The sequence below is a fragment of the Thermothelomyces heterothallicus genome (assembly GCF_042370625.1).
Source record: "Thermothelomyces heterothallicus CBS 202.75 unplaced genomic scaffold P884_scaffold_1, whole genome shotgun sequence".
NCBI lineage: Eukaryota > Fungi > Ascomycota > Sordariomycetes > Sordariales > Chaetomiaceae > Thermothelomyces > Thermothelomyces heterothallicus.
This window is the reverse complement of record NW_027192562.1, coordinates 417,184-443,237: the sequence shown is the minus strand read 5'-3', so window position 1 is coordinate 443,237 and position 26,054 is coordinate 417,184. Positions and strand designations below refer to the sequence as shown.

At 56.4% G+C, this 26,054-nt stretch overlaps 5 protein-coding genes and 1 non-coding gene across 6 annotated transcripts; 4 read left to right on the top strand and 2 right to left on the bottom strand.

The window, feature by feature from the left end:
* Positions 1-1,331: 1,331 nt before the first annotated feature.
* On the bottom strand, positions 1,332-3,152 carry P884DRAFT_288500 (PIG-X; the record flags this gene model as incomplete). Its single annotated transcript, XM_069443958.1, has 3 exons — positions 2,764-3,152; positions 2,642-2,702; positions 1,332-2,582 (listed from the first exon to the last, which is right to left on the bottom strand). Exons 1-3 carry the CDS (start codon positions 3,057-3,059, stop codon positions 1,332-1,334), a joined length of 1,608 nt encoding a protein of 535 aa, XP_069301436.1. The 5' UTR covers positions 3,060-3,152.
* Positions 3,153-3,834: 682 nt separating this feature from the next.
* P884DRAFT_214033 (uncharacterized protein) lies at positions 3,835-7,550 on the top strand. The gene is made up of 7 exons (XM_069439220.1): positions 3,835-3,961; positions 4,039-4,140; positions 4,221-4,528; positions 4,584-4,613; positions 4,675-6,094; positions 6,144-6,698; positions 6,767-7,550. Exons 1-7 carry the CDS (start codon positions 3,878-3,880, stop codon positions 7,487-7,489), a joined length of 3,222 nt encoding a protein of 1,073 aa, XP_069301435.1. The 5' UTR covers positions 3,835-3,877; the 3' UTR covers positions 7,490-7,550.
* A 9,660-nt stretch (positions 7,551-17,210) lies between these two features.
* Positions 17,211-18,553, top strand: P884DRAFT_273789 (uncharacterized protein; the record flags this gene model as incomplete). Its single annotated transcript, XM_069442631.1, has 4 exons — positions 17,211-17,330; positions 17,408-17,559; positions 17,746-18,137; positions 18,255-18,553. The coding sequence occupies 4 exons, from the start codon at positions 17,211-17,213 to the stop codon at positions 18,551-18,553; spliced, it is 963 nt and encodes a 320-aa protein (XP_069301434.1).
* Positions 18,554-19,595: 1,042 nt separating this feature from the next.
* P884DRAFT_t3 lies at positions 19,596-19,667 on the bottom strand. Its single transcript has one exon. It is a non-coding gene; the product is annotated as a tRNA-Glu (tRNA).
* Positions 19,668-20,725: 1,058 nt separating this feature from the next.
* P884DRAFT_214030 (uncharacterized protein) lies at positions 20,726-22,083 on the top strand (the record flags this gene model as incomplete). Its single annotated transcript, XM_069439219.1, has 3 exons — positions 20,726-20,991; positions 21,160-21,415; positions 21,590-22,083. 3 exons carry the CDS (start codon positions 20,726-20,728, stop codon positions 21,800-21,802), a joined length of 735 nt encoding a protein of 244 aa, XP_069301433.1. The 3' UTR covers positions 21,803-22,083.
* A 586-nt stretch (positions 22,084-22,669) lies between these two features.
* P884DRAFT_214026 (uncharacterized protein) lies at positions 22,670-26,022 on the top strand. Its single transcript, XM_069439218.1, has 6 exons — positions 22,670-22,972; positions 23,037-23,159; positions 23,219-23,486; positions 23,554-23,770; positions 23,830-24,144; positions 24,208-26,022. Exons 1-6 carry the CDS (start codon positions 22,864-22,866, stop codon positions 25,774-25,776), a joined length of 2,601 nt encoding a protein of 866 aa, XP_069301432.1. The 5' UTR covers positions 22,670-22,863; the 3' UTR covers positions 25,777-26,022.
* The last annotated feature ends 32 nt before the right edge of the window (positions 26,023-26,054 follow it).

Here is a 26,054-nt window from a genome sequence, read left to right as displayed (position 1 = left end):
CTAGTCCTTGTCCATACACCTCGGATTCGCTGCTGATTATACCAGAGCCTGCTTGTCTCGACGTCCTCTCTACCACTAACTAACCTTGCACAGCCTGGGGCGGGTTCGCCGTGTATGCAGAGACTGCCATGGCATGTGCTAGCTGCATATCACTGCTACGGAATACCACACTTCCTTACCTACTAGGCAGGTTCCAACCTATGCGCTTCCCACAGCCCGCTGCCGAGACCCACGTCACCGTCCCCTCGCGCCGCCCGGGCGGGACCTCTCCAATGCAAGCCAAGGAAAGGACGGCAAAAAAAGGCTCCTCATCTGGCTCCGTTCCCCCCAGTGAACGTCCTTGGGGCCGTCCGCGCTGGTGATCTCCGTTTTGAAAAAAAAAATTCGAGTCGCCCGCAACACACGTGCGGATACCCAAGTCCCCAAGACAGCGAATAGAGAGGTTCCCTCCGGTCAGGGCGGCATGTCGGGATGGAGTCTGGCGCGGGCGACCGTGTCATGATCCTTGTTCAGGCATGGGGATGGCCCCCCCTTGAGGTGTGGAGGTGGGGGGTTTGCTGCGAGATCTCGGGAGCGTAGAGATGCCAATTGGACGAGGGGCGCACAAATTGAGATGCGGGCGAACCACACGTGCGCGGGCTCACATCTGCACATCACGCTCACGAGGCGCGGGGAAGGAGGGAGAGGGGGGTTTTCCGAGTAACAAGTCCTGCGAAACCCGCGTAAGAATACCTCGCTTTGCTCGACTTTTTTTTTGTTTTTTTCTGGTTCGAACTTAGCTACGTACGATAGTCGGATACTCCGTGGTTCACAGATTAATGGGTTATGAGAGGAAGCAGGGACATGGAAGAATGACGTCACTGCTTGTCCATATCGGGATAAGCTCGGCGAAGAAGGTTGACATTCGAGCGGCGAACGATTTACGGGGGGAACAAGTGGGCGCCAAGGAGCGCGACGTAACATATGAAGAGCCGGTTTGCTGAAATTGGTTGAATGGTTTTGCGGTGTCTACTTGGTAGAAGAGTGGTCGCCCGAGAGATGTTTCGAGAGGCAGGCTTCGCTTCCAAGGCTTGACATTCGTGCTGTGGTGCAGTACAGAAGATAATAATTCTTACAACACTAGGTCCACGTTCGTTGATCAACAGCTCGTGTCTTTGCCAGTTGCTCCCGTCGTTTGCCAAACAAGGCCACACTAGCTTCGGCGCCGTCGGCAGCAAGGCCGCCGAAAGAATTGATAATGTAACAAAAGTATCCGAAGTCACGTCACCGTTGCATCTGCATACTAAGCATACTCGCACCCGCAAGTTAGTGTACACGCCCCCCCCCCCGCATCACTGTCTCTTCTTCACCTTCTCCTCCTCTCTCTCAACGCCACCCCCATAACCATGGCGCAAGTAGACCCCGATCAGCTTCCACACGATCCACGCAAACCCGACCGCCACGGCCGCCGCCGTTCCCGCGTTGACCCACCCGGCCTTTTCCACGTCCAGCACCGGCACCCTGACCTCGTTCACCAGCAGCCCGTCGCCGACGCTCCCGGCCGGCGGCCTCGGCTGCACATGCCAAAACACCGTCCCCTCCTCGAATAGGCCGTCGTACCCCAGATGCGCCTTCTCAAACGGATTCGGCGGGAACGCCACGGCCCCCTCCTGCTCGGGCTCGCAGGCCCAGAACACGGCCGGGTACGGCACCGAGATGGTCGCGTACCCGCCGCGCGTCGGGGCGAGGTAGCGGAGGTGGAGGGGGATCTCGGCCGTCCACTCGTCCTCCGCTCCGTCTTGCCCGTCCCCACCGCTCTTCCTTCCCTGGGAACGGGATGCGGATGAAGAGGAGGGCCCGGGCTCGGGCTCGGGCTCGGGCTCGGGCTCGGGCGGCGCCAGCTGTACGAGGATCGCCGAGCCCCACTGGCTCATGGCATACTCTGGCGCCTCGAGGTCGACCGGCTGGGTGGTGTGGCGCAGGGCCGCGAGGTTCTTGGAGGCGAGGAAGAGCGGGTCTGAGAGCTGATACTTGTCGGCAAAGATTGTGCGCGGGAGCGTGAGGTAGGCGTAGGGGTGGCAGGACCTGGCGTCGCCGCCCTCGCCTTCGGACAGGGGACGCGGGCTCCTGGAGCTGAGGCGCAGCTGGAGCGTCGGGTGGAGGCCGGTCGGGGCGAGGAACCGGGCCGAGAAAGCGGATTCGGCGTCGCGGTGCCGCGAGGCAAAGGAAAACATGGTCGGGGACGGCTTGGAGTCCTGGCCCAGGACCGTCAGAAGCCCCGAGATCCCGACCTCGTGTGCTTCGAGCGTCTTGGGCTTGTCCGTGGAGAGGATGCCCACTTCGGTGCGGAGACGCGGGTGCGAGGCGGCACGCACCCGCCGGCGCTGGTAAGGCCACAGGGCGGTAATACGCAAGACATCCTGGCCGGCCTCGTACGAGACATCGAGTGAGCCGGCTGTCGACAGGCCTTCTATCCTGGCCGAGCAGCCATTATCGTCGGCCGGGTGGCACAGCTGGCCTTTGGCATACTCAACGAAGTGCGTCAGGCCGCCGAGCTCTTGGAAGTACTGGAAGCGCCCATTGCGCAAATCCGTGAATGATTTCTGAGGGGCCGGTCAGCTTTGGATTCAGCCCGTGCAAGTTTACCTAGACGGCGATTTACAGCAGGAGTGGAACAGGAGATCTCTCCAAATATGTCGGCCAACGTCGAGCACAGCTTGTTTCTAGACCCAGACATCAGCCAAAGTCCGAGAGTCTGCTACTGGTGAAGAGGTGACGGCATACGATCCAGAATCATTTCTCCCCGGACTGTAAAAGAGATGGAAGCCAGGCGGGATTCTTGCCAGCAGCGGGCTCACCAGCTCGTAGGAGGCCGCGCTGACCCATCGGATATGGAGATCTTGGGCATCGGTAACCAACGACCGCAGCTCTGGGGGCAGCTCGCTGAGCGCTATCGTCAGCCGGTCTTCTCGGACGGCGTGCACCTCGGGGCCGCTGATTCCGCTGCTGCTGTCGACCGTGACCGCCGAAGGCTCCAAGGAGTCGCCCAGTTTTTGGACATAGGTGATCCGCTCGCGCATGGCTCAGGACTGCCGAGATGAGGCCGAGCAATTCACAAATAGGTTATTCCCGTCGGCAGTTTGCGCGCTTCTAAGGCGCTACCTTAGTGGGCAGTACGTAATGTAGTACTAGTAGCTGAATCAGCATGCACCTCACTTTTGCCTCGAACGAGATCCCTACGCCAACGCTAGGTGCCAGCTCCTGCCACGCCTTGCCAGCTGCCTGGGCCTCGCCCTGCCAAACGGTTCAAACGTGCAGGCATGGATCAGTGCAGCCTGAGCCAGTTTTGCGTTCCGATTGGCCCAGCGAGGAACCTCGCGCTTCTTGGCTGGGTCCGCTCCTCGATCTCCTGGCTCCTTCCCAAAGAAACACCGGGGCTGCGGGGCGCTAGGCCCAATTCGGTGACCGGGAGGGCCGCAGTCAGCCTTCCTGGGCCGGCGGAAGACGGAGAAGCACCCTCAACACGGTACCGACGACGGGCGCCATGAGCCATCTTTGGAGCATTTCCCCTGAAGTGGCAACAGACATCTGGCAACAAACACGTCTCGGGCTTCTCCCCATGTCCTGAGACTTAGGCCCAAGAGAGAAAGAGAGAAAAGCGATGAACCGACGAATGCAGCACCGATAGCGCCCCTCCCCCCCCGGTCTTCGCGAACTCTTCTACCAATAGCCATCAAACTCCAAGCATTGCTCCCGTCGTGGGGCCGAGGCGGCTCCGGCGTATTGGGACGACACACGCATCGGACCTGGATCCAGTACCAGGGATAGACCCTTTCTTTCTTTCTTTCTTTATTTTTTTTTTTTTAAACTCCTGGGCTTCGTGCCTTCTTCTTCCGCCATGGAGGACCAACCGTCCTTCATGACCCTCCGGACGAGGAGGCCGGCAAACGACGAGCGCAGCATGAGCAGCGCCGACTCCGCCGTACGTGCCCCGGACGAAGAACACTTGCTTGTTTCGGCTTCTTCGAGAGCCGGCCTGGGCTAACCTCCCTTGCGCAGTACGGCTCGGCCACTGAAGGCTCGCTGCCGGCGACCCACGACATCAGCCGGGTGAGCTATCATGTCAGGCACATCGAGAGCTTCGCCCAGGCCCTCCAGCATGTAAGCCGCTTGTCCCTGCACTTGCGTGCTTGTCTCGGTGAAGGGAACTACTGCGGTCTAACCTGATGTTGCTCGAATAGTCGGCCTCCAGGGCATTCCCGAACCGCGGCCGCTCTCAGAGATACGCCAAGGTGCTAGCTCTGCTGTTGCACTGGAAGTCCGATGACCTGTTTGTCCTGCCGGAGCTCGAAGACCTGGAAAAGTGCTTCCGCGAGCACTACAATTTCGAGACCGACATCTTCCCCATCCCCTCCGAGAACTCGCACCTGGAGCTGATGCTCAAGATCGGCGATATGGTCAAGCAGCATGAAGCCGAAGACACGCTCTTCATCGTCTACTACGGTGGCCACGCCCGGATCGACGAGGCGCGGCAGAGTACCTGGTGTGCGTAAGTGTTGCGGCTCACTCGCTTCCTGCTTCCAACTCGCCCTAACCCCGATTAGCAATCGCCGCCCCGAATCCCCGTGGCTTCAGTAAGTCCTCCTGTCACCCTGTCCCGTACCGGAATCGCCAGGAACTCATCATGGTCAACAGATGGTCGGCTATCCAGACCCTCTTGGAGAGATCTGTCTCAGACGTCATGATCCTCCTTGACTGCTGTGCCGGAGCTGCAAGCGCCACTTTTCCAACCGGAAAAACAAGCATCACCGAGACCATCTCGGCCTCTAGTTGGGATGCCATTGCCCCCGATCCGGGCAGGTATTCTTTTACAAACTCCCTCATCGAAGTGCTCGAAGAGTGGCGCCAACGGACCTTCTCCGCTGCCATGCTCCACGCCGAGATTCTTGCCCGCCTGAAGCACCCGCGGCCCATCCTGATCAACGGAAAACACTTTGAAGCGCGATCGACACCAGTCCACTTCATGATGACTTCCAATCACAGGGCACCCAGCATCGAGCTCTGCAGACTGGTCCCCAGGAAACGGTTGCCTCCCTCGCCGCCGAACGAGCTGACCTACTGGAACCTGCCGGTTCCTCCAAGGATGATCGAAGGGAGAAACCCCGTCGAGCAGTACCCTCTGGCTCCCCCTCCTCCGGACTTTGGGATCCCCGACACGTCTGGGCCGAACGAGGACGAGCCACATGTGCTGATCTCGTTGGCCCTTGAGGACGACCAACGATTGGACCTGAACGACTGGGAGACTTGGCTGGCCTCGTTCCCCGCCATTGCAAAATACGTCAAGGTCCAAGGGGTTTTCAAGAGCCACTCTACCCTTCTCTTACTATCTCTTCCGGTAATGGTCTGGGATTTCCTCCCCGACGACCCGGCCTGCTCTTTCGTGGCCTTCATTCGGTCAAACAACCTTATTGGGTCCCAGAAGGCAGCACGGGAACCCGAATCTACGGGGGTCCCCGTTTCCGAGAACGTCCCGGCTTCGAACCTAGTACGTGATGATGCCGAGTCCTGTCTGTCTGGTGCCACGTATGGGCCAAACGAGGGCCTGGATAATGCACAGCAACCAGCTGCTGGTCCCAGCATTCATCGGCCCCACTCCACTGCCTTCTCTCACTCCCGAGAGCCACAGACAGATCCGAGGTTGGCGTCTCACATCAGAGCGTCGGTGGGCTCTCAGCTCGAACATCCCGTGCCCGACGCGTCCTCGCCCCCAGGCCCGAGGCTCGAGCCGTCATTGGGAAGTTTGGCCGGCCCGCTCAGAAACGCGCCCTCGACCAGTTCGTTGCGCACGCTTGACCGGATCCAACATGACGGCCACGGGCCCAGGAATGATCTGCCATCTTCTGCAGACGGGATCTCGAGGAGAATGATTCTGAACCGGGCTCGCACATGGAAGAAATCTGTTTTCCAACCCGACCAAGCGGTTCCCGAGGGCCATCAGATGGCTCCGCACGTTGTCCGACGCCTAGAGGAGTATTTCCAAAAGGATCCAGAACCGAATATCGCTGTTGTAGAACATTTTGCTTCGAATCTCGGGGTGGAGACGTCGGACATCCATGTGTGTTCTTTCTCCTAACACTACGCGTGATCGCTGCTGACCAAGACAGGTCTGGTTCCATCATCGCCGGGAGCAAGAAAGGATGAATCTCAACCTACAGAGCCTCAGGAGCGGGAACCACTCGCGGCAAGCCCAGGAAGGCAGCCGTATGATCCTTCCCGGTCATCTGTCTAGACTACTCGAGATTTATCCATCAAAGGGCGTTCTCCTTGTTGATCTACGGTCGTCGACCGACTTTGACAGGTCCCACATTCATGATGCCATCAACCTGCGCGCCCCGGTAAGCTTTGTCGAAAACACATCGCTCGAGATGATCGAGGACACCTTCATGGACGACCAAAGCCGCCGAAGCTTCAGCAAATGGTCACAGTTCAAGTGCGTTGTCTTTTACGACAGGGTCATCGAGTTCGACTGGGAGTGTCCGGTCGCCGAGGCCTTGTACAACAAGTTCCGGCGGAAGGGCTGGCAGGGCCAGTGCTTCATTCTCAAGGGCCATTATCGCGAGTTCTCGGCTTCATTTGACAAGTACATTAGCGGGGCCAAGATGACTAGCGAAGCCAAGGAATACCTCGACAGTCTTCGACAGCAGCCCTCTCCCACAGAGGTAACCTTATATCAGACCCCCACTTGCTCCATCATCATGTACGCCCGAATACTGACCCCCCTGTGCAGGAAGAAGCGAGGAAGCGGGATGAAGACTACCGGGAGTGGCTGGACATGTTTACAAGCCAACATCGCACGCCGACGGCAGACCTCATCCCGGCGAGGAAGTCTGACCGCAGAAGGACAGTGGAGCAGCGTCAAAAAGAGCTCGAGGTTGAGTTCGAGGCGCGTTTCCCCGCGCTTTATAAGAAGTCGCAAGCCATGCGATCTGCAGCAGCCATCGACCATACTCCTCCATCTCCACCGCCGCGGTCGCCACCTCCGCCGTTCCCCAGCGAGACCGGGAGGGACCAATCTTCCAGGGAAGTTGATTGGGCAGGACCCGCGAAACACCACGACGACCACGACGACCACGACGATGACGATTTTGACCTGCGAAAGGCGCCACTTGTTGGTCCGCTTGCCAGCGCACTGGACAAGATGCGTGAGGCCAGCAACCTGGCATGCTCCAATTCCGGGACTCCTTCGCAGGGTTTCCAGGATGACTACCCCGTCAAGCCGAGAGTGGACTATTTCGGGGACGAGTACGACCACGATTACGATGAAATCGATCCCAAGAGCGAAGGCCTGGGCAACGACCCGGGTTTTCAAAATGCCGGGATACCGGTTGCTGCTGAATCCTGTGCTGGAGCTGCGGCAAGGGATGACACGCCACGAGAGGACACGTTGAAGAAGGCTTCCAAAAAGCGGCCGCAAATATGGGAAAGGTTAAGGGGCGCGGGCGCAAAATGATTTCCGGTTTCTTTTTCTCTATGCTGGGATGCCGTGAGCTTGTTGTATTTTCTTTTCTTTTCTCTTCTTTTCTTTCTTTTTTTTTTTTTTTTTTTTTTTTTTTTTTTTTTTTTTTGAGCCGGTTGATCGCCTTCAAAGCCGGTTCTCATGTGGTGTCCTGGGCCGACGTCTCGCAGGCCATGCCTTTCGTCCTGATGTTCATGTACATGCACATCCCTTCCACTATTCCACTATACCCAAACGCTTCCAAATGCGAACATTTTAGCCATTCGTGTACCAAGTGCTTGTCATATGGCAACACCATGCCTGCTCTCGACGCGTGTACTTTGCGCCTTCAGCCTCTTAAGGCGTTGTGAGAGCTCACAGCCGATCTGAAACCAGAGCAGGTGCTGAAACCCTGGCACCCTCTTACTCCGTACCATTTCTTGATCAGGAATGCGAGACCCTCTTTTTGGGTCCAGAGATATATATAGTATTACGATAATCCCTTTCCCAGTAGGTCCTGGTCTTGGGTTTGTCTGGCAATGTACTCGGCGACGGATTCAGCAACAGCAGAGAAGGATCAAGGTATGTGATCCGTCTCCCTATATCTACCATACTACAGAGTAATACAACGCACGTTCAGGATGAAACGGCGAGATCCCTGGGAGAACCAGACAAACAGGGTTTGGTCCGGACGCCAACCGCAGCCCTGAGCCCACAACCCACATTCAGCACAACCATAGAATAAAAAAAAAAAAGAAACAAACTGGCCGGGAGGACCATAGAGTCTGCAGTCACGGTCCGGTGTCTCTGACTGCGTGCCCGAAAGGGACGCTAACCAGGCCGCGACTGGCTTCGTCGACCAATGTCGTACTCAATGGGTCCGGACGATCGGAGTGTCTGGCTTCAAACGCTCACGACTCGTGACATCTAGCCCACGTGCTCGTCGTCCTGAGCAACCCCCCCCCCCAAAAAAAAACCTTCCACCCTCTCTCTTTCTTGACCTTCGAGGAAATGATGCAACCACTCAGAGCCCTCGTTTGCAACGCCAGGGCAATTGCGTTGTGTGCCGGCAGCCGCGCCCGTGGGGTTGGCGGGTGATGGACCTTGTTTATGGTAACGTCGCGGCCCAGGGATTCTTCGCTTCAACGGTGGGTGACTCGGCGTGCAAAGAAGGGAAAGTGACTATTCCCCCCCGATGCTGCGGTTGTATGGATGTACCTCATGTACGCGTGCGGAGTAGTTAAGTCCGTAGTGTACTACTCCGTAGTGTATGCACTTTTCTCCATCACCAGTCAGGCCATAATTAACCAGGGGCTCCGCCCGGTTCTTTGTATTTACGGATCGGGCGCGGCGAGAGGGGACAGTGACTCCTCGGGAGTGCGGCGCCCAGTCTTTCCCCCCTCTCTCCCGCGCGGTCGATAGGCTTGGCAATGCAACTCCAACTCTGTCTGTCTAGGCATTCCGTGTTATACACTAGGGCCGGCCGTTATGGGCAGGGGATGGGGATATTGATAAAGATTTGTTGATGCGATAGAGCGTAGCAGCTGTTGAGCATCAACCCGGTTTTTTGCACGGAATATGTACATTACCTGCCGCTGCGGGAGATCAGGGGGGAGAGGGAGCCGGGCAAAGAGACCGCATGCTCAACGGTTTCGCCGTTGTTCTACTTCGCCCCGAGCTGTCTTTGGTAATAATTATTTGGTCTTGGTTTTCCATACCCGAAATCCCCTCGTTAAGCTCGCGGCTGGACAAGATGCATCCGCTGCAACACATGTGCGGTCCTCCCGGCCGTCCCAAAAAAAAAAAAAAAAAAAAAAAAAAAAAAAAAAAAAAAAAAAAAAAAAAAAAAAAACACCTGCCTGCTTCGCTCTACCCATTGGTGCTGTCCCCACGAGCTGACGTTTTGAAACCTGGGTGGTACAAGACGGGATCGGCCACGCACTCCCCCCGGTGTTCACGCGTCCATGGTATTCGGAAGTAGGAGGAGGGGCGAGAAAGGGACGGGACTGGCCGCGCGAGAGAAGGTATGAGGTCTCGAGGACTCGGGATGCTCCGTCTTGGCGGCCGTCACTTGTGGTCGAACGGGCTGGCAGCTGTGGCCGGCTGCTTTGTTGCACAACCTACTAGTTAACTAATCCCACTGCGAGTTAAGGTTGCTGGCAACGGCTGGGAGGTCAGCCTCAGCTCCCCCGAGTTAGTTACATGGCCGCTTCGGATCAAAGAATAACCTGCCGGGAAAAGGGTTCCTCCCTTCCTGTCATCTCGCGCAAGATTGACATTGCCGGCAACAAGGAAAATGACGGCCACCCCCCTCCCTTCCGTTCCTTTCACCCCCTCCAATCACCGAGAACTTCCTTGTTTGGTTAACGGGCCCGTTCGCTCATCAGGGGTCCGGCGTCTGTCAAACAGGACCCCACAACCCCCGGACACCCGGGGATCTCAGGGTGGAGGGGTGTGCGTGCGTGCTTGCGTGCGTGTGTGTGTGTTTCAAGAACAACCGCGGTAAGTAATCCGTACGTTAACTAATATTTGTAGCTTTTTGGCACGCCCCGCTGCGGGAAGGCGAAGGCGCACGAACCAAGCCCCAACCTTAACGCTATCCCCAGGCGGGGAAGAGTGGCGAGAGCGTGCCTTGCAAGAGCAACTTGCATCGGCGAGGGGTCCAAAAGAGGGTCCTCGGTCCGGAAAACCGCGGTTTGGCGATGCGCGTCAGACGCACTCCCGTCATTTGAGGTTACTTGTAGTTGTAGTGTATGCGCCTTGTCGTTAGGGTCTCGCCCCTCCATTGAACGGGCAATTGACGCCGAATCTGGGGATTTCTACACACTCAACTCTCCCCTCTCCCCAGAATTGTCCGCTGCTCGGCCCCCCAGGAGGCTCGTGTCTCGCATTGACACATCAACTGTCGTGCTGAGGGATCTTGAACGACATTTGGTCTGCGGGCCAGAATGTCAACGGAATGACCTCGGCAAAAGTTGGCTGCCCGCGGGCAACTCGCCGACGGTGAAACCCGGAAGAAGCAGGCGGGTTCTCGATTTTCGAAACCCGAATATGTCGAAAGAGGGAAGTCCATAAAGATTCCACTTTGTTAAACTCTGTCTCGCCATCTTGTCGGCCTTCGTCTCGTCAAGCGTTAAATCACATGCGCAGAAAACCCAGTCCACTCTGGTTGCCGAACCCCACAGACCCCACTCGAGATTTTGACATGCCCATGGATGCGCATGTTTTCGATGTCAAAATGTCAAATGTCAAGCCGAGTCCCACCAGATCGCTCTTGAATTTGTTGTTACCCTCGCCCTCAGCCCCTCTCTCTCACAACCCCTGCTCTCGGCGCTGGCCATATCAGGAAGTTCACACGAGACACAAACAAATTATTGGGAACGTGGGCAATCTCAGTCCACCCCTCTTAAACCCTTGTCTCCTCGAGAAACCCGACGAGCGTGTTTCATCACCTTTCGCTGAGGCGTCGTTGACGAAGAGGAAGAGGGGGGGTGGGGGGGGGGGGGGGAGAAAATGAGCAGATAAACAACCAGAAGAACTAGAAGCAGGCATCACTTTTGATCACGCGTTCGTCTCGGGTTCATCTCGGACGACAGGGCTATGGGCTGGTTATATGACAGGCCATCCGCCGGCTTACCTGCCTCTCTAGTTACTCTGTACACTACTGTGGTAGCGTGCTAAAGTTTCACCCCCTGTCCAGGTACCGACCAGGGCACCACGGAAAAACTCCCTGGCAATGCCTTCCGGTCAGTACCGCCGCCCATTTACAACAACCACCTCAAAAAATTAGCAAAACTTCTAAAAGGATAAAGAAGTCTAAAACTATTGTAACTAGTAAATGTATTACTTATCACCTGCTTGCTTATAACGTAGTTTAATAGTAGTTTATGGCGTCTTGATTTCAGCTGCGAAGCTTACTATAATCTTCGAGTTGGGCCCCTGGTAATACCTGGTAATACCTGATCAGGGGGTCAAACTTACAGTAATCCGTACGTCGAACGACGAGGGTGGCATCGTGGACGCGAGTACAACGTCCTATAACTACTGCGTACGCTTTTTGACATGTCGTCATGGTGGGAATCGGATTCCTCAAACCAGGAGAGTGGAACGTATGTCGCCAGGAGGCTCGGCTCGACATTCCAATGTCATTTCAACGGCGGCCCACCCAACCTTCACCCCAGAAGGTTGGGTGGGGTGGGGGGCAGAACGGAAGGACCGCGACAAGGGGCCATTGGCTCCATGCGCTCCACTTCCCCCTTCACTCCCACATTCCCGCATCTCCACATTCCTTCCGCGAACCTCGCAAGAACCCAGAGAGAATCAGGTGATTGTTACACCGCAGCAAACGTTGCTTGTAACATGCGCAGCATACAGATTACACTACATAGTCGGTACACTTACTATGTACGTTCCCACCTTTCTCTGGCCCCGCCCTGTCGGTTCGAGCCAACCCGGGCTTGACAGGTTTGACTACCGGAATCAAACCTGGTAACTTTGCTGACAGGCTGGATTGACGGGCAAGGGTCCCGAACAACGTTTTCGCTTTCCAAATCACTACGGAGGACGGATTACATAGTAACGTTAGTCGTCGTTCCACTATTATAAGAAGCCAAACTAACCCCTTGCAAGATGCCAGGCCACACAGTCCCTAGATATCACCAGCCAGCTAAGTAATCGAAGAACGAAATGGTAAAAAGGAAGAGTATTCTGGTGGGTTTCTCTTCCAAAATTTGTGGGAATGACCCCATACGCCGTGCGAAGAGTATAAAAGATATAACCACAAGTAGTGTTAAAGTACGGATCCGTACTGTATTATACATAACTACCTTCGCACCTACCATAGTACACTACCGTAGGCAAGCTTGGTCGACATGTGGGCGGCCGTCGGTGACCGCCTGACCGGCGAACGATGGGGACTGTGACGGAGTACGGAAAGACACTAAACTACTATGTAACTCCGCAGGAGTCACAAACCTGGACCGTCCTTGTCCACCCTGCGGCGTCCGAGCAATCTGCCGCGTTTAGGTAACTCTGCTCTCTCTAGTTATCTCCCTCCCTTTCTCCGAGAGCTTGTCGTTCGGGTTAAAGGACCGCTTTTCTTTCGTGTGAAACCGAGAGGTCAGATCCATGGACCTGCTTTTCTCTCCTCCATCTGGCAGTGCTTCGTACTCGTATACTATTTAGCAAGCAGCGGACGTAGCCGGTTTCGTTCAAGGATTCTCGGCCAAGCGCATGGAGTGGTCCTGGACTTGTTGTTCTGGCTTCATCATCTGGCGTTCCGTCGGCTTTCCAATCGGAAGGCCGACTGAAACTCTTGACATTAGTCCAGGATTTGCCTTGCACATTGCCGCTCGATCCCGACCATGCCTGCATGCCTGTTCCACTCCGTGACGAGACTTTGCCCGTTTCGGCAAGTGTCTCGTCGGGGACCAGCTTTCTCGACATTTGACAGACCCTTCCGCAAGAGAACGGCGGGGGGTCTCGTTATCATGAGAACGCAGGGGGTTAACTATGTATGTATGTACGGTATGTATGCATGTAATCCGTATATACGGAATACATACATACTCCACGTACATCAAACCAACGAACTTGTTCTGTACATCCACAGTACCGTGGCTTACACAGCCGTGCGACAGGGTCGAGATAGCTTCATTCATTCTCCCCAACAAAAGAAAAAGCGGATAATTCTCGCTTCAAGCATGCAGAAGAAATTAGGGACCGAATGCCGTCAGTTGTCCGAGTTGCTTAGTGATCTTGTTACATGCACATCGCAGAAGAGGTCACAGAAAGGCTTTTCGGAGGAAGCCCCCCCCCCAGTTTCAATCTGTCCACGGGCGCGAGCATACACGGCATCGCAGGCTACCGGCAGCAAATCGACGTGCCGTTGCAGCAAGGACAAATATGTATGCCGCCGAACAAGGAAACTTCCTTCGGGTGTGGTGCTGGACAGTTGTAGTTTGGTAGTGGTCGTGATGATAGCGGCCGCCGTCATTGTAAACCGGGTCAAACAAGCCAAAATATAACATGAGTGACAGGCGGCCTGAACGGGCCCGAGGCTTTTTGCCATCAGATGTCACCCAAAGCCTGGCCGAGACCTATGTTCCACCAGATGGCACCTCCGGAGAGGCGTGTAACGGCGTGATCGTTATGTCAAGTGATATAGGAGAAAGAAGGTGGGGGAGGGCAGGGGGGAAAGCAAGCAAAGTGGCTAGTTAGTGTATGCGCATACATACATAGGTTGTCGGCTGTGAAATCAGCCAAGGCTGAGCGTTGCCGAGTATAAAATGCCAAGTCTGGTCTACAAGACGGACCATCGCTTCTGAGAGGGGTGCTCGGCCATATCGCGGTGAGCGATGTGACACCTCTCGGAGACTTTATAATGCATTGGGCCAGATCCAGGCAGGGCTTCCGGGACTTCGCGAAACAGTTGGAAGTAGGTATTCCCCGGGGTAGATTGTTAAGGGCGACAATACGTGTGCGGTAGCACTACATAGTACACATGGCCGCTTCTCAAGTGTAGTTGATTCATGCCTCGGGTTACGCAATGCCATGCTTGTCTCGGTGTTTTGGGGTCTAGCCATTGTCTTGGGCACGAGGTCTTCGAAAATACAGGGGATCGTATGACAGGCTAGAAAGAGCGTCTTGTCTTCCGGGAGGGTGAGCGAGTGAGGTGGGGTGAGGGTCGGGCAGACACACTATAGCCTCATGAACTGACTGGTAGATTGGCAGCCGGCGCCGGCAAGAGTCCACCAATATGTGCGACCTGGGGTTGTGCAGCAGCTCGTTTCGCCTGTTCAACGGACGATGTTGTGATCTGCTTGTGACCGATCGAGGCTCGTTTGTCCCGGAAGATTTGGGTCAATGCATCAAGTCGTTCCCAAGCAGGCATGGATAAACCTTGTGGCGAGGCGACTACGCAGTATACGCCGCCCGCCCCTGCAAGATTGGCTTTTCATTCGTGAACACGCCGTTGCGCCGTCGGAAAGGCACCTCGAAATGTGACGGTGAGGTGGGGGCCGCAGGCGTGCGTAAGTTTGTTTGCCTTGCGCCATGGGACTTACACCGTGGGCTCTTGTTGCGAACACTCCCATTCCCATGGGCCACAGAGCGGTGCGCCAACCCAGGTCCCCAGGTGCCACAAGCGGCGCGCTGGGGATGAATGCCTCTAAATACTTGGAAAGAGCAATTCGTCGGGAGATGAGTGTAGTGCGATCGTGTTCGGGGTCCCTCTCACCGCCGAACTTGTCTGACTTGACGCGAGATCAACTGTTTTCTGGCTCCTTCCTGACACGTCGACGTCGCCGAGGCCGAGGGGAGGCTGGGCAGATGCAGATCGAAGAGCTTGCCGAGACCTGCAGGAGTGCGGGCTGTCCGTCTCCTTCTCTTCTGTCCGGTTGCTGCGTCAAAGTCCAACGAGAGCTGCGAGTGAAATCGGCGGTGTTGAGGGCTACGGCAGCACCTGCAATTGCTAGCGTTGGTCATTGAGAAAGATTGGCAGAGGCGGAACGGAAGGTGAGATGGGCACCACCAGGCTAGGCGGCCAAATTGAAGACCTGGGATGCTTGAGTGATAAGGTTCTCTGAAGGGGGAAGGCGATGGCGCTTCCCCATTTTGGGTGTTGTTGCCCCAATTGAGCTGAAAGGACTTTGCCGCGAAGCCGCGGCCCACCGGCACATCATATTCGAGGTTCCTTAGGTTTACTTCATGTGCACACAATGCATTCCTTTTGCTCAGCAACTGGAATTGAACCTTCAAGAAGTACGGATTACACAAGGCCAATCGTGCACAATGACCAATCAAACCCAGCATATCCTGCCTCGGCGAATTACCTAAGCGCGCTGTATGTTTGTTTTACTGTAATCCGTACAGAGGTACAACCGCACATACCGTAAAGGTACTGTACTGTACATACATACATTGAGGTACTTCGTACCTAAGCGTGGACGAGCAAGCCATGGAACAACAATACACGAGTTACATACCTAGCAACCGCGTAGTGCAGGCAACCGGCCTCGCCTGGTTCGGTGCCCGAGGTATGGAGGCTGTCCCTAGCCGTCCGGGCCTGGGTGGCTGGAGCTGATGCGAGACCTGAGTGCATCTTGTTCTTTACATACAGCACTGCAGGGAGCTCCGGTCGCTGCAGAAGGCTCATGTAGTAGAGGAACGCTGCGTGCCGGCAGTGTCGGAGAAGTTCGTCGACAATACCACTTTCGGCATTGATTGCCCCTCCTTCGTTGAGGGGGACTCCGTGTTTTTAGATATCTGTTGGATCACCGAAGCGGGTGGTTCCGAGTTGCCTGCCTCAGATACGCAGTATATGCAAAGTTTTTTACCTTTATTTTTTTTCGACCTTCAAGTGGAGTGAGTGTTAGACCCTACAAGCCCAACTCACCTCAACGATTGCCTCCGGACTGCCTCCGGGCCCCGCACGCACTGCATGTAAGGTACTTAGAAAACGTGAATCTCACATGTACATTAGTTACGATCGCATGTGAAGATCGGACAAGGTATGTACCTTATGTATGTACAAGCAGGTGGCCCTGGAAACCAAGGTGCGCCTGCACTGGTCGGCGATGCCCATCGCTCAGACGCGGATTGCGCGAGGCAGCAAGTTCTGCGTAAAGGAGGTAATTCCGTACTCAGTATGCATGGCATCCATAAAAGTACGAAATCGAATGGCAGCGTTGGCTCCAACCATGGACAAATTGTTGACACATCGTGCTCGACACCGACACCCGGTTGCACATGTGGACAACCACAACTTACAGTACCCAGGATGACGTCTGTTGTATGTACCTAGATAGCGAAGGGGACGTCTTCAGAAAGGAAGGTTGGGGGAACCACATGTGGGGACCCCCTGGGTGTTCCGGCTGCTGCAACCTACTTTTTACAATAACATAGTTACGCTACCGCGTATCGGTCCACAGCCGAGGACCCCTGTCTAGCCGTTAAGAGGGGGGGTGGCTCTTGTAACGCCGAGGTGGGCGAAGGGATACAGATCACACCCAAGGTAACCAAAGGAGGCCCAATGGACGGAATGCACTCCCGCTCTCGCTGGCTACGCTAACACAACCCCCTGGGCCTGCCGGCCTGCTCGGCTCGCATGCCCACTCCGGATGGGGACAGCCATTGTCCCGGTGCGGGAAGGGTGAGTTCGCGCCGCCCTACAGGTATATTAAATAAAAGTATTGTTTGAGCCTCTCGCGGGGGTTTCTTGTCGGCGTTCCAGCACCTATTGCTACTTTTGTGTGTCTGCCTACGTGTGTGTTGGCGAGGAAACCCGGGAACGATCCCACGCATGCGTTGAGCACCACCAAAACTGTGCCCGTACCATAGTATAGTACGGGCCTGCCGGCGCTAGGCGCTTCCCAGCTGTCGAACCTTAGACTGCTCCCCCGTTACCGGGCTTTCTGAGGCCTTGCCCAAGTGGCATCGTCTCTGCTCCAGCTGGCGCGGACCGGTGCGCGGGCTTGCCACCGTCCGCCATGCATTGATGCACCATCATCGGTTGCAGAGACGAACCTTCATACGGCAGCAACACGCCCGTCATCGCGAGGAGTCCGTCGGTCCATCAGCACATGTCACCGAGCGCAACTTCTGCTATATTATATGAGCCGCCAACCGAGCCGGCTCTCGTCCCTTTTTTGTCAGACACAAGCAATCGACCTTGACTCCGAAGGCAGATTTTTGATGGCAATTTCCCACTTTGACACCAGATCTCGTCCCGGTCACCATGCCTCACTTCAACAACAACCCTTTTCATTACGTCAATGGGCACCACGAGCCCGGCCAGAGCAGCCAGTGCGGGGGCAGCGAACCCAGGGCGCGGAAGTCCGGCTTCGCAGTCAGCGACGTACGTCAATCTCATCTCCGCCCCCCCCCCCCCCTCTCTCCTCATCAAACCCAAAGCTGACACCCCTCGCACACTAGCTTCTCAACCCCATGGGTCCAGGTAGTGTCTACGGAGCAGATCACACACCGCCAGACAGGGTGACGCCTCCGAGGGCTTGGCCCCATAGAGATGGGCTCATATCCTCTCCCGACAACTACACCTACTCCAGGCCGGAAGGGTCAGGGCGGGCGTGCGACGACTGGGCGGGCCCGCGGCGGCTACCCCCAATGATGCCGTCGCCCCCCGCCGAGCGCTCGGCGGAGGCCTCGAGCTGCTGGGGCCACGACAGCCCCCCCGGGCCGGGCAGCAGCAGCAGCAGCAGCAGTCGCAGCAGTAGCAGCAGTAGCAGCGCGCTCCCCACGCTGCCCGTGTTTAGACGCTTGCCGGACATTGAGGGGCTTCGTCGCCTGCCGCCCCCCGGCACACCCCGCTCTCCGCTCTCCCCTTCCCGCGCGTCCTTTTCTCCCCGAGCGTCCTTTTCGTTCCCGCCGCTGGGCTGCACCGCCGCCGCCTGCCCTCCTGCCGAGCCCACCGGCGTCACCCTTCGCGGGAACGACTCTGAGGAATCGTCTTCGCCGCCCCCGCGCGAGGGGCAGGAGCGGCGGGCCCATTCCCACACCTCGTCCAGACCGCGGCACAATTTCCCGTCCGAGGTCCTGAGGGTGTTTTTGTCCAAGGCCGAGGAGAGGATTCTGGTGAACGACGAGAGGTGTCGGGTAACCAGGGAGGAGATGAAGGAGATGAAGGCGCAAACCGGCGTTGACCTCAGTACGTCGCTCTTTGCCTCCCCTCTCATTCGTTTTCTTCCCCTCCCCCCCCCCCTCCTCTTCCCCTGTTTTCCGCATAGAGCCCTTCCAGCGGACTAACCAAAACCCACCTCGACAGAGAAAATCGAGACGTGGTACACCAACCACCGACGGCGCGGCTACCCTCAACAGATGGCCGACGTCCTTCACAGAGAAGTCGAGAAACGGCGAAAAGCGTACGTTGCAGCCATGGAGAGACGCGACCAGATCAAGCAGGCGGCGAACAGCGGCAGCGGCAGCTCCCTCGAGGAACTCGGCGAGGCGTACAAGGATCTCGTGGCGCAAAGAGCACTGCTGGACAAGCTCATCGCGTGGGCGGACGCGGCGGACCAGAGGTTGGCGGCCCACAAGAACAAGACGAGAGGGCCGGCAGGGTAGTAAGCGTGAACGGGCAGCAGCGGTCTGATCAGGTTTTTTTTTTTTTCGTTTTCTTTCTCTTCTCTCTTTTCATTTATTCCCTTTTATTCTTCCTTTGGTGTACATCTCCTCTTTTCCTCCTGGAGTTCTCGAAGCATTCTCACTGGGGTAATGTGGTGATTTTCAAGGGTCTTTCGGCGGCCGGCTCGGTAATAAAAAGTGGCTCAGGCCTGGATGGGGTTGACAGAGGAGTTGGTCGGTCTGCTTTTTTTTTTCTCCGGACATGCATCGTACATCCTCGCGTTGTGACTTGCCTGGACAAATCGAACTGGGTGAATGTTGAGACCCAGTTCTTGGGATGACCGGTGCGCATAAATCTAATGTCCTTGTGGAATGAACTTGCTCGAGATCTGATACGGGGTGCAGCTGGGAACTGCGACTCGAGCGTTGAGGCTCACTGTACTGCAATGTTTTCGAAGGTATGTACATACATAAGTACCTATGTACTCCGTACACGCCTCTGCGTTGGCGGAGTTTGAGCACCCGTGGGTTGGCACTAGGCCCTCTAAGCATCACTGTTTACCTGAACGTGGCAGTACATACATCTACATACCTTTTGCTTGCCACCGCCGGGCAATGCTGGGGCGTGCGTTGCTCCAACCCGAGCTAGCGACCGTCACTGGCCGCGCCGCCGCGTCTGTCGAGGAAATGGGCGGTATTAAGCATCGCATCAATCACGCCAATCCCAAATCAAACCATCATGATGGAGTCGAAGACAGTGCCATGTCCCATCACTCGTTGACATGCATAATGAAATTGTGAGATGATATCAAGTCAAGAAAATTGGGAGGAAAGATCCAAACAAAATGGAGCAAGGAGGGAAAATGGACGAGAGTTGATGCGAGGCGCATCCCGTGGTTCGCGCCTTCCCAAGCGGCACACTCTGAGTTCAGCCCCCGAGATTGCAAAACAACAAAAGCGGGCCACGACATCGACCCAAAAAATGTCACTTGCACCCAGTGATCCGGGTGCGGTCAACGGCGTGAGTTAGGCATCAACTAAACTCCGATACGGGGAGTCGAACCCCGAGCTTCGCGGTGAAAACGCGATATGTTAACCGTTACACTATATCGGATTTGTTGGAAACGCTGTGCCGCAAGTTGTCTCAAGAGGCAGTGTTGCCTCCAAGTGGGTCGGGTGGGGCCATAACTGCCGGCAAGCCAACCAATTTCAGGACAACTCCCTCCAAGTCACGAGGAGGGGCCACCAAGCGGCCCAGCCGCGAGAAACGACAAAGAGATTACCATGAGTCTAATTCCGGTACAGCGACAGAGAATCGTGATTACACGGGATGCCACGAGCCCCGGGTTGTTGAGTATATTTAGGGGCCGGTTGACACTTAGCTTCCCGTTTCTCTCCCTGAGAGATACGGGCCCCGGAGAGGGGGTTATTATATTCACCATTATGAAGCTGCAGCTCTTCGCGAGTCAAGTATGGGCGGTACTTCAAAACTGAGGATACTACGGTCCGGCGTATGTTACCGGGGTTGTTTCGGCCGCCTTCTGGCATAGATCATTTGGATAATGGTGTTAGTAATCTTTTCTGGTTTTCTCTTCGCCGTCATGATGCGTCCCACTCTCACCCGTACTGCTCTGTTGTGATATTCTTTCTATTGCAATACGACTTTTGTGCCTGAGAGTCAAAAGATATAAAACAGGCGAAACACGGGATAGGAAAGAAGAGGGACAACGGTATAAAGAAGAGACGAAGGGGAAAGAAGAGAATAGAAAAAAAGGAGAGAGAGAAAAGACCAGTGAAAGGAGAGGCTATAGGATATAGATCAAACTCCATAAAAAAGGAGGCGGTAAAAGGGAAAAAAAGCTGTAGGAGAGCGGTATGAGATAAGTGGATTAAAACAAACCAGAAGGCTAAAGAAACATACCAGGAAGGCGAATGAGAAAGATGAGGAAAGAAACTTATATGTCTCTCTTTTTCTATCAACTCGCGAGTGGTAGAGCACAAACTCGGGAGTGTAGCCTCTTCCAACAGGTGGTTGTTTCTGTCCCGAGATTCGGGATTACAAGGGATCAGTCGTCTCGGTTGCCATAGTCCCACTTTTCACGTCTCAAACGGAGCTCATCTCACCCGCATTCTGGTCTCGCAAACACACCACCTCGCAATGCCATAGGAAAGATGTTTACCTACCTTCTAGCCCTCGTTCCGGTTCTCCTTTTCTTCTCCAACCCGATTTCCCAGCTCTTCTCCTCCCCGCCGCCGCAGATCCACCGGCTCCCGCGGCCGCAACTCAACGAAGACCTCTTGGCGCTCGAATCACCAGGGAACCAGACCGCTTGCCCCCCGAATCCGTATACGGTCCATGTCTTCTCCCGCGCGCCATTGGTGCTCTATATCGAGAACTTCTTATCCCTAGATGAACGCGCTCACCTACTAGAGATAAGGTTTGTCTCCTGCCTCTTCTCCTTTCGTTTTTTTTTCCTCCTGGGCGGCATTACCCTACTGTACTTCTCATCAGTACCTACCTCAGGGTGCCCACCCTTCCTCTTTCCCGTCGAAGAGCTGCTGACCCGGGGAACCTAAAACCTTCATCGTTTGCGTTCAATAACAAGTGAACCGCTTTACGCCCCGTCGACGATCACACACGACGCCGGGGGGACGACCCAGAGGGACCCGGCGGTGCGCGACTCCGAGGTCGCGGTGGTGCCGCGGACCGGGCCGGTGCGCTGCGTCGAGGAGCGGGCGCGCGCCCTGCAGGGGTGGCGCGACGAAGTGTGGCTCGAGCGGCTGCGGGTGCAGCGGTACCGCGCGGGCGGGCACTACGCCCACCACTTCGACTGGAGCACCGGCAGGGGCGGGTGGGGCCGCGTCAGCAGCTTCATGGTCTGGGTCGACGACGGTTCCCTCTCGCAGAGTCACGGTCGTCATCATGAAGAGGGGGGGAAGGAGGAGGAGGAGGAGGAGGAGAAGCTCGAAGGGGGAGGGACGGAGTTCCCTTTGCTGAGAGCAGGGCAGGATCCGAGGTGGTGCCGATTTGTGGAGTGTCCCGAGTCCGGGGCTGAATTTGGCGCGTCTGAGGGAGAGAAGGGAAAGGGAGTTGTGTTCAAGCCTCTGCCGGGAAATGCCGTGTTCTGGGAAAACTTCATGGCGGACAGGACGGGAAGGGGTTACGAAGAGACTTGGCACGCCGGTCTGCCCGTCAAGAGGGGGATCAAAGTTGGGTTGAACATCTGGAGTTGGGGCAGGATCGAGTAGCGGAGCCTAGCAGGAGTCTCCTTCCTTCTTTTGGCTGTTTGAAGTTGCCTTGTTCCTGGGCCATAAAGTATTTGCTGCATAGTCGGCAGCATCTAGAAGGCTTTTTGCAGGTACGAGGAAAACGACGGAATTACGAGCTGAGAAATGAGAAAACCATTCTCTGTCGTCTGGGCAAGAGTATTTATAATCGGCTACATGCTGCTCAGCATCATAGGGCAATTCGTATTTTGACCTCCCTCGGCGAGTTTCCAGGTTACGCAGTTAAGAGATCCTAACTGGCGGGTTTCAATCTTGGGTACTGCTAAGGAAGTGCCCAGCTGACGCACTGTGGCTCCCTGGGCGTCGTCTTTGGTGCCCACAAGACCACTTGTGCTCTTTAGCCAACCCCAGCCGACTGAGTCACAGCCGGAACTTTCAGGAGACAATAGTAGGAGCATTGCAACCTTGACGATAATTAACCTCCACTGGGCTTCTGGAAGCGCTGGATGCGTTGGGTAACGCTTATCATCGCTTAAGCCGTCTTTTTGAGTCACCAGACGCTCCTCGTCAAAAGTTCAATGCTTCTTGCGGGGTTGGGCGTTACTGCGTAACTTGGTCAGACCCTGCTTGCCCGTGGAAGTTTTGCTCGCACTCAAGAGGATTGCTGGCAAAACAGGGTCCGGGGGCTGCCCAAGTCATCCAGGTTACGCCAGCCCTCACCATTTTAGGCAGCTTTTTTGACGGGTTTTCGGCCAAAGAACCCTGCCGCTGCTTGCCGTTGGCGGCCTAGTCAAAAGCACCAACCTAGCAGCTTTAGGGCTCGGTCATCGGCCCAACTTCCGTCCGCCTCCAAACCCCGAGATCCAGGCCCGGCCGAATCCGGAATTACGGGTGGCATTCAGGCGGATGCCCGTCCCGCCGTCAAGGGTGACGAAGAGGACACGGCAGCGTGCCCAACATCGGCCGGGCTATACATGGGGGAGAGCCCGGAGGGCGCACTTTGAACGAGACCGAAGTCTTTTGATTTTCAAGCCATCGCCCTCCCTTCGGCATCCGTACCGGAGACTTGGCATCACGGCAGCATGTCACCGTCGTCCCCCGAAGACGGCCGCTCCGAGTCCTCTGGTGGCGCCGTCGCGGCGGCCCACGAGCCGCTAGCATGCGTAACATGTCGTTCTCGGAAACTAAAGTGTGAGGCGCTCCGGCGGGGTCGTAAGAAGGGAAATAAAACACCGAGGCTTACTGTGACCGTCAGGCGACCGCCAAAAGCCCGTCTGCGCAAGGTGCGCAAAGGCCGGTGGCGAATGCGTTTATCCCGAGTCGCGGAGGAAGCCAGCCACGAAGCGACGAAGCGTGAAAGAGCTCGAGGAGAGGCTCGGTATGCCACCGCACCGTGACCGCACTCACCGCCCTTGTCACGTATTGACACCCACCCAGCCCAGGTGGAAGGACTGCTCAAGACGGTCCATAGGCCAGCGGCCGCCCGCACCGATGGCGGCTCAACAGAGGGCTCATCCCCGAGCATTTTTGGGGGCGAGACCTCCCGGCCCGAGAGGCCGCAAGCTGCCCCGAGCGAGCGGGCGATGCCATGGAAGCCCCTCTCGCCGAATACCAGCTCCTCTGGCGGAGACGATGTCCGGTCCGGGGAGCTGCTCGGGCTGGGCCGATTTGAAAGCCTGCCCCCTTTTGAGATGATTGAGGATCTGTATGTCTGATAATCGCTCAGACACCAGGCACCCTCTTACTCAGTGCTAACCATGATGATCCCCTAGCCATGCAGTATTCTTTGGATCGCAGCCCCACTTCATGCCTCTCATCCACCCGGGCAACTACCTGCGGGCGTTTCACTCGCCGCCTCATATGCGCCCGCCCATGTGCCTGCAATATGCCATCTGGTCTGCGGCGTCAAACGGGCACCCAAAATACGGGCTATTCCACGATGCCTTGTATCGCCGTGCCCGTCAGTACCTGGAGGCTGACGAGCTCAAGGTTATAATAATTCCCAGGCCGACCCTGCTCCTTCGCAAGTCGCTCTAACCAAGTCGCAGGGACAAGGAGAACACTTCATCACGATTGGCCACGCTCAGGCTTGGGCCATTATCGCGAGCGACGAAGCACGCTCTCTGTTGTTCACCAGGGCATGCATGAGTTCCGGCAAGGCCGTTCGGCTGGCCGGCATGATGGGCCTTCACCGGCTCGACAGCCCGCACACCCAAGATGAACTTCCCATGTCTCCCATGATTCCTCCGCCCCGAAGCTGGGTTGAACTCGAGGAGCGCCGACGCCTCTTCTGGGGAACTTATTGTATGGACTGTTACGGGAGCATCGGTGCTGGGTGGCCGACTCTGGTAGACGTGGAGCAGGTAAGCTAGGCTGTCTCTGTGGATGTGGACGGATAGCAAGGAATTTGGCTGACGGCTGAGCAGGTCACCACCCATTTGCCCGTGTCTGAGGAAGCCTTCGTCAACGGCACAGAAGAGCCGAGCTTTCCGCTCGAGGATGCCTTCCATGGCTCCTCCTACTCCAAATTTGGGGCAAACGTCGTCATTTGCCGAATCTTCACGCGGCTGGTCAACCATGCTCACCGACCGCTGCCGCACGATCGCCCGGAAGACGTGGAATGCGGCGCCTTTTGGAAGCGCCACAGGGAGCTCGACAATTTGTTGTCTAGCACCTTCATGTTTCTGCCCGAGCGTTACCGGCTGCCGCAGAACATTCACGACCTGAATGCTGTGCAGTTTAACGTCAACTTACATGCCGCCGTTATCTGCCTTCACCTTGCTGCCCGGGAAAAGGCCGAAAGGTTCAAGTTGGGGAATATCATACAGACGAGCCAGACCAGGTGCCTGACCGCCGCCCAGGAGATCATCGACATTCTCAAAAGGTCCAAAAACTCCAGGATCGGGTATAAGGGCCCTCTAATGGCCCTTTCTCTATATTTCGCCGCTTTAACATACATCGCCCAGGCGAAAGACAACATGAACGACCTCTGCAGGGCCAATTTGGAATTCATCATCCGGTGGATGAAGAGCACTGAAATAAACCACGTAATAACCCGTGCTTACCTGCAGCAGCTTCTGCGCGACCTCAAAGGCAACGGTATCTCGGTCTCGGTGGGCGACATACCCGAACTTGATCCCCCTGGCGGAGGGCACAGCCATGGCGTCCCGCTGATCGCCAAGTCGCGTCACGCTAAGCTGCAGTCGCCCCTACCCGGCCGTCTACCTCTAGGCGCGCCACAAGGTACCCTTCCAACGTCGTCCTCCGGTGCAATCTCGGCTTGTGCCACCTTAACGAGCCGACACTCCATGTTCGAAGAGGACGAGGGTCACGCCAACAAGCGGATGCGCACCTCAGCGGGGTCAGGCGCGGGCGGCCCTCACAGGGGTCCGGCGGCGACGTGGACCCAGCAGATGACAGACACCACCATGGACCCGGCCCCAGACCTGTTCGAGTACACAGGCGACAGCTGGTCCTACACGACCAAATACACGATCAACCCGCTGACAGTCCTGCCCACCACCCACCGGACGGGTTCCCCGGCCATCAACAGGTTCACCATGGCGGACACCATCAACTTTAACTTCTCCGCGCCCGCCTCGGTGGCCGGCACACCGCCAGCGTTTTCCCAGCTCGACCCGCCCGGACTCCTGCCAAACGCAGGCTTCGGGATGCACGACATCCGTCCCGACGCTGCCATCTCCACTGCCGCCGCCGCCGCCGCCGCCGTGGACACCAGCCAGAGCAGACAGACAATCAACCCCCCCCACGACGGCAGCGCCGCTGCCGACGCGAGCGCCAACCTCCACCTCGCCCCCGACCTCCCCGATCTCGGGGATATCTTTAGCATGGACCAGCAGTGGACCCTCTCTGAATCCTTTTACGCCATGCTGGACATGGCCAACCCTACGACGTCACAGTCAGGGGGCGACAATCTCAATGCCTGGGCGGCATTAAACAACGATTCTAGCCGGCAAGGACCGACAGGTGTATGAGACTGAGCGGGGGAAAAATTGATGAGGTTGGAAGGAACGCAGGTAAGGTGTCTTGACTGGTTTGTCGGGATTTGAAATGTTATGCATGGGTTGGATGAATCTTGGTGTATTCCCCCTCTGCTCCTGACTCTATTACGATTTCAGATAAAATGTTTTGTACAATACCAGGGCGTTTGGATCGGATCGGATATACCGGGAGGACGGATGGTCACGGCGTGTGGCGTGCATTGGACATTGGCACGGTTTAGGGGGTTCTCAAGGACGTTGCATGTACAATA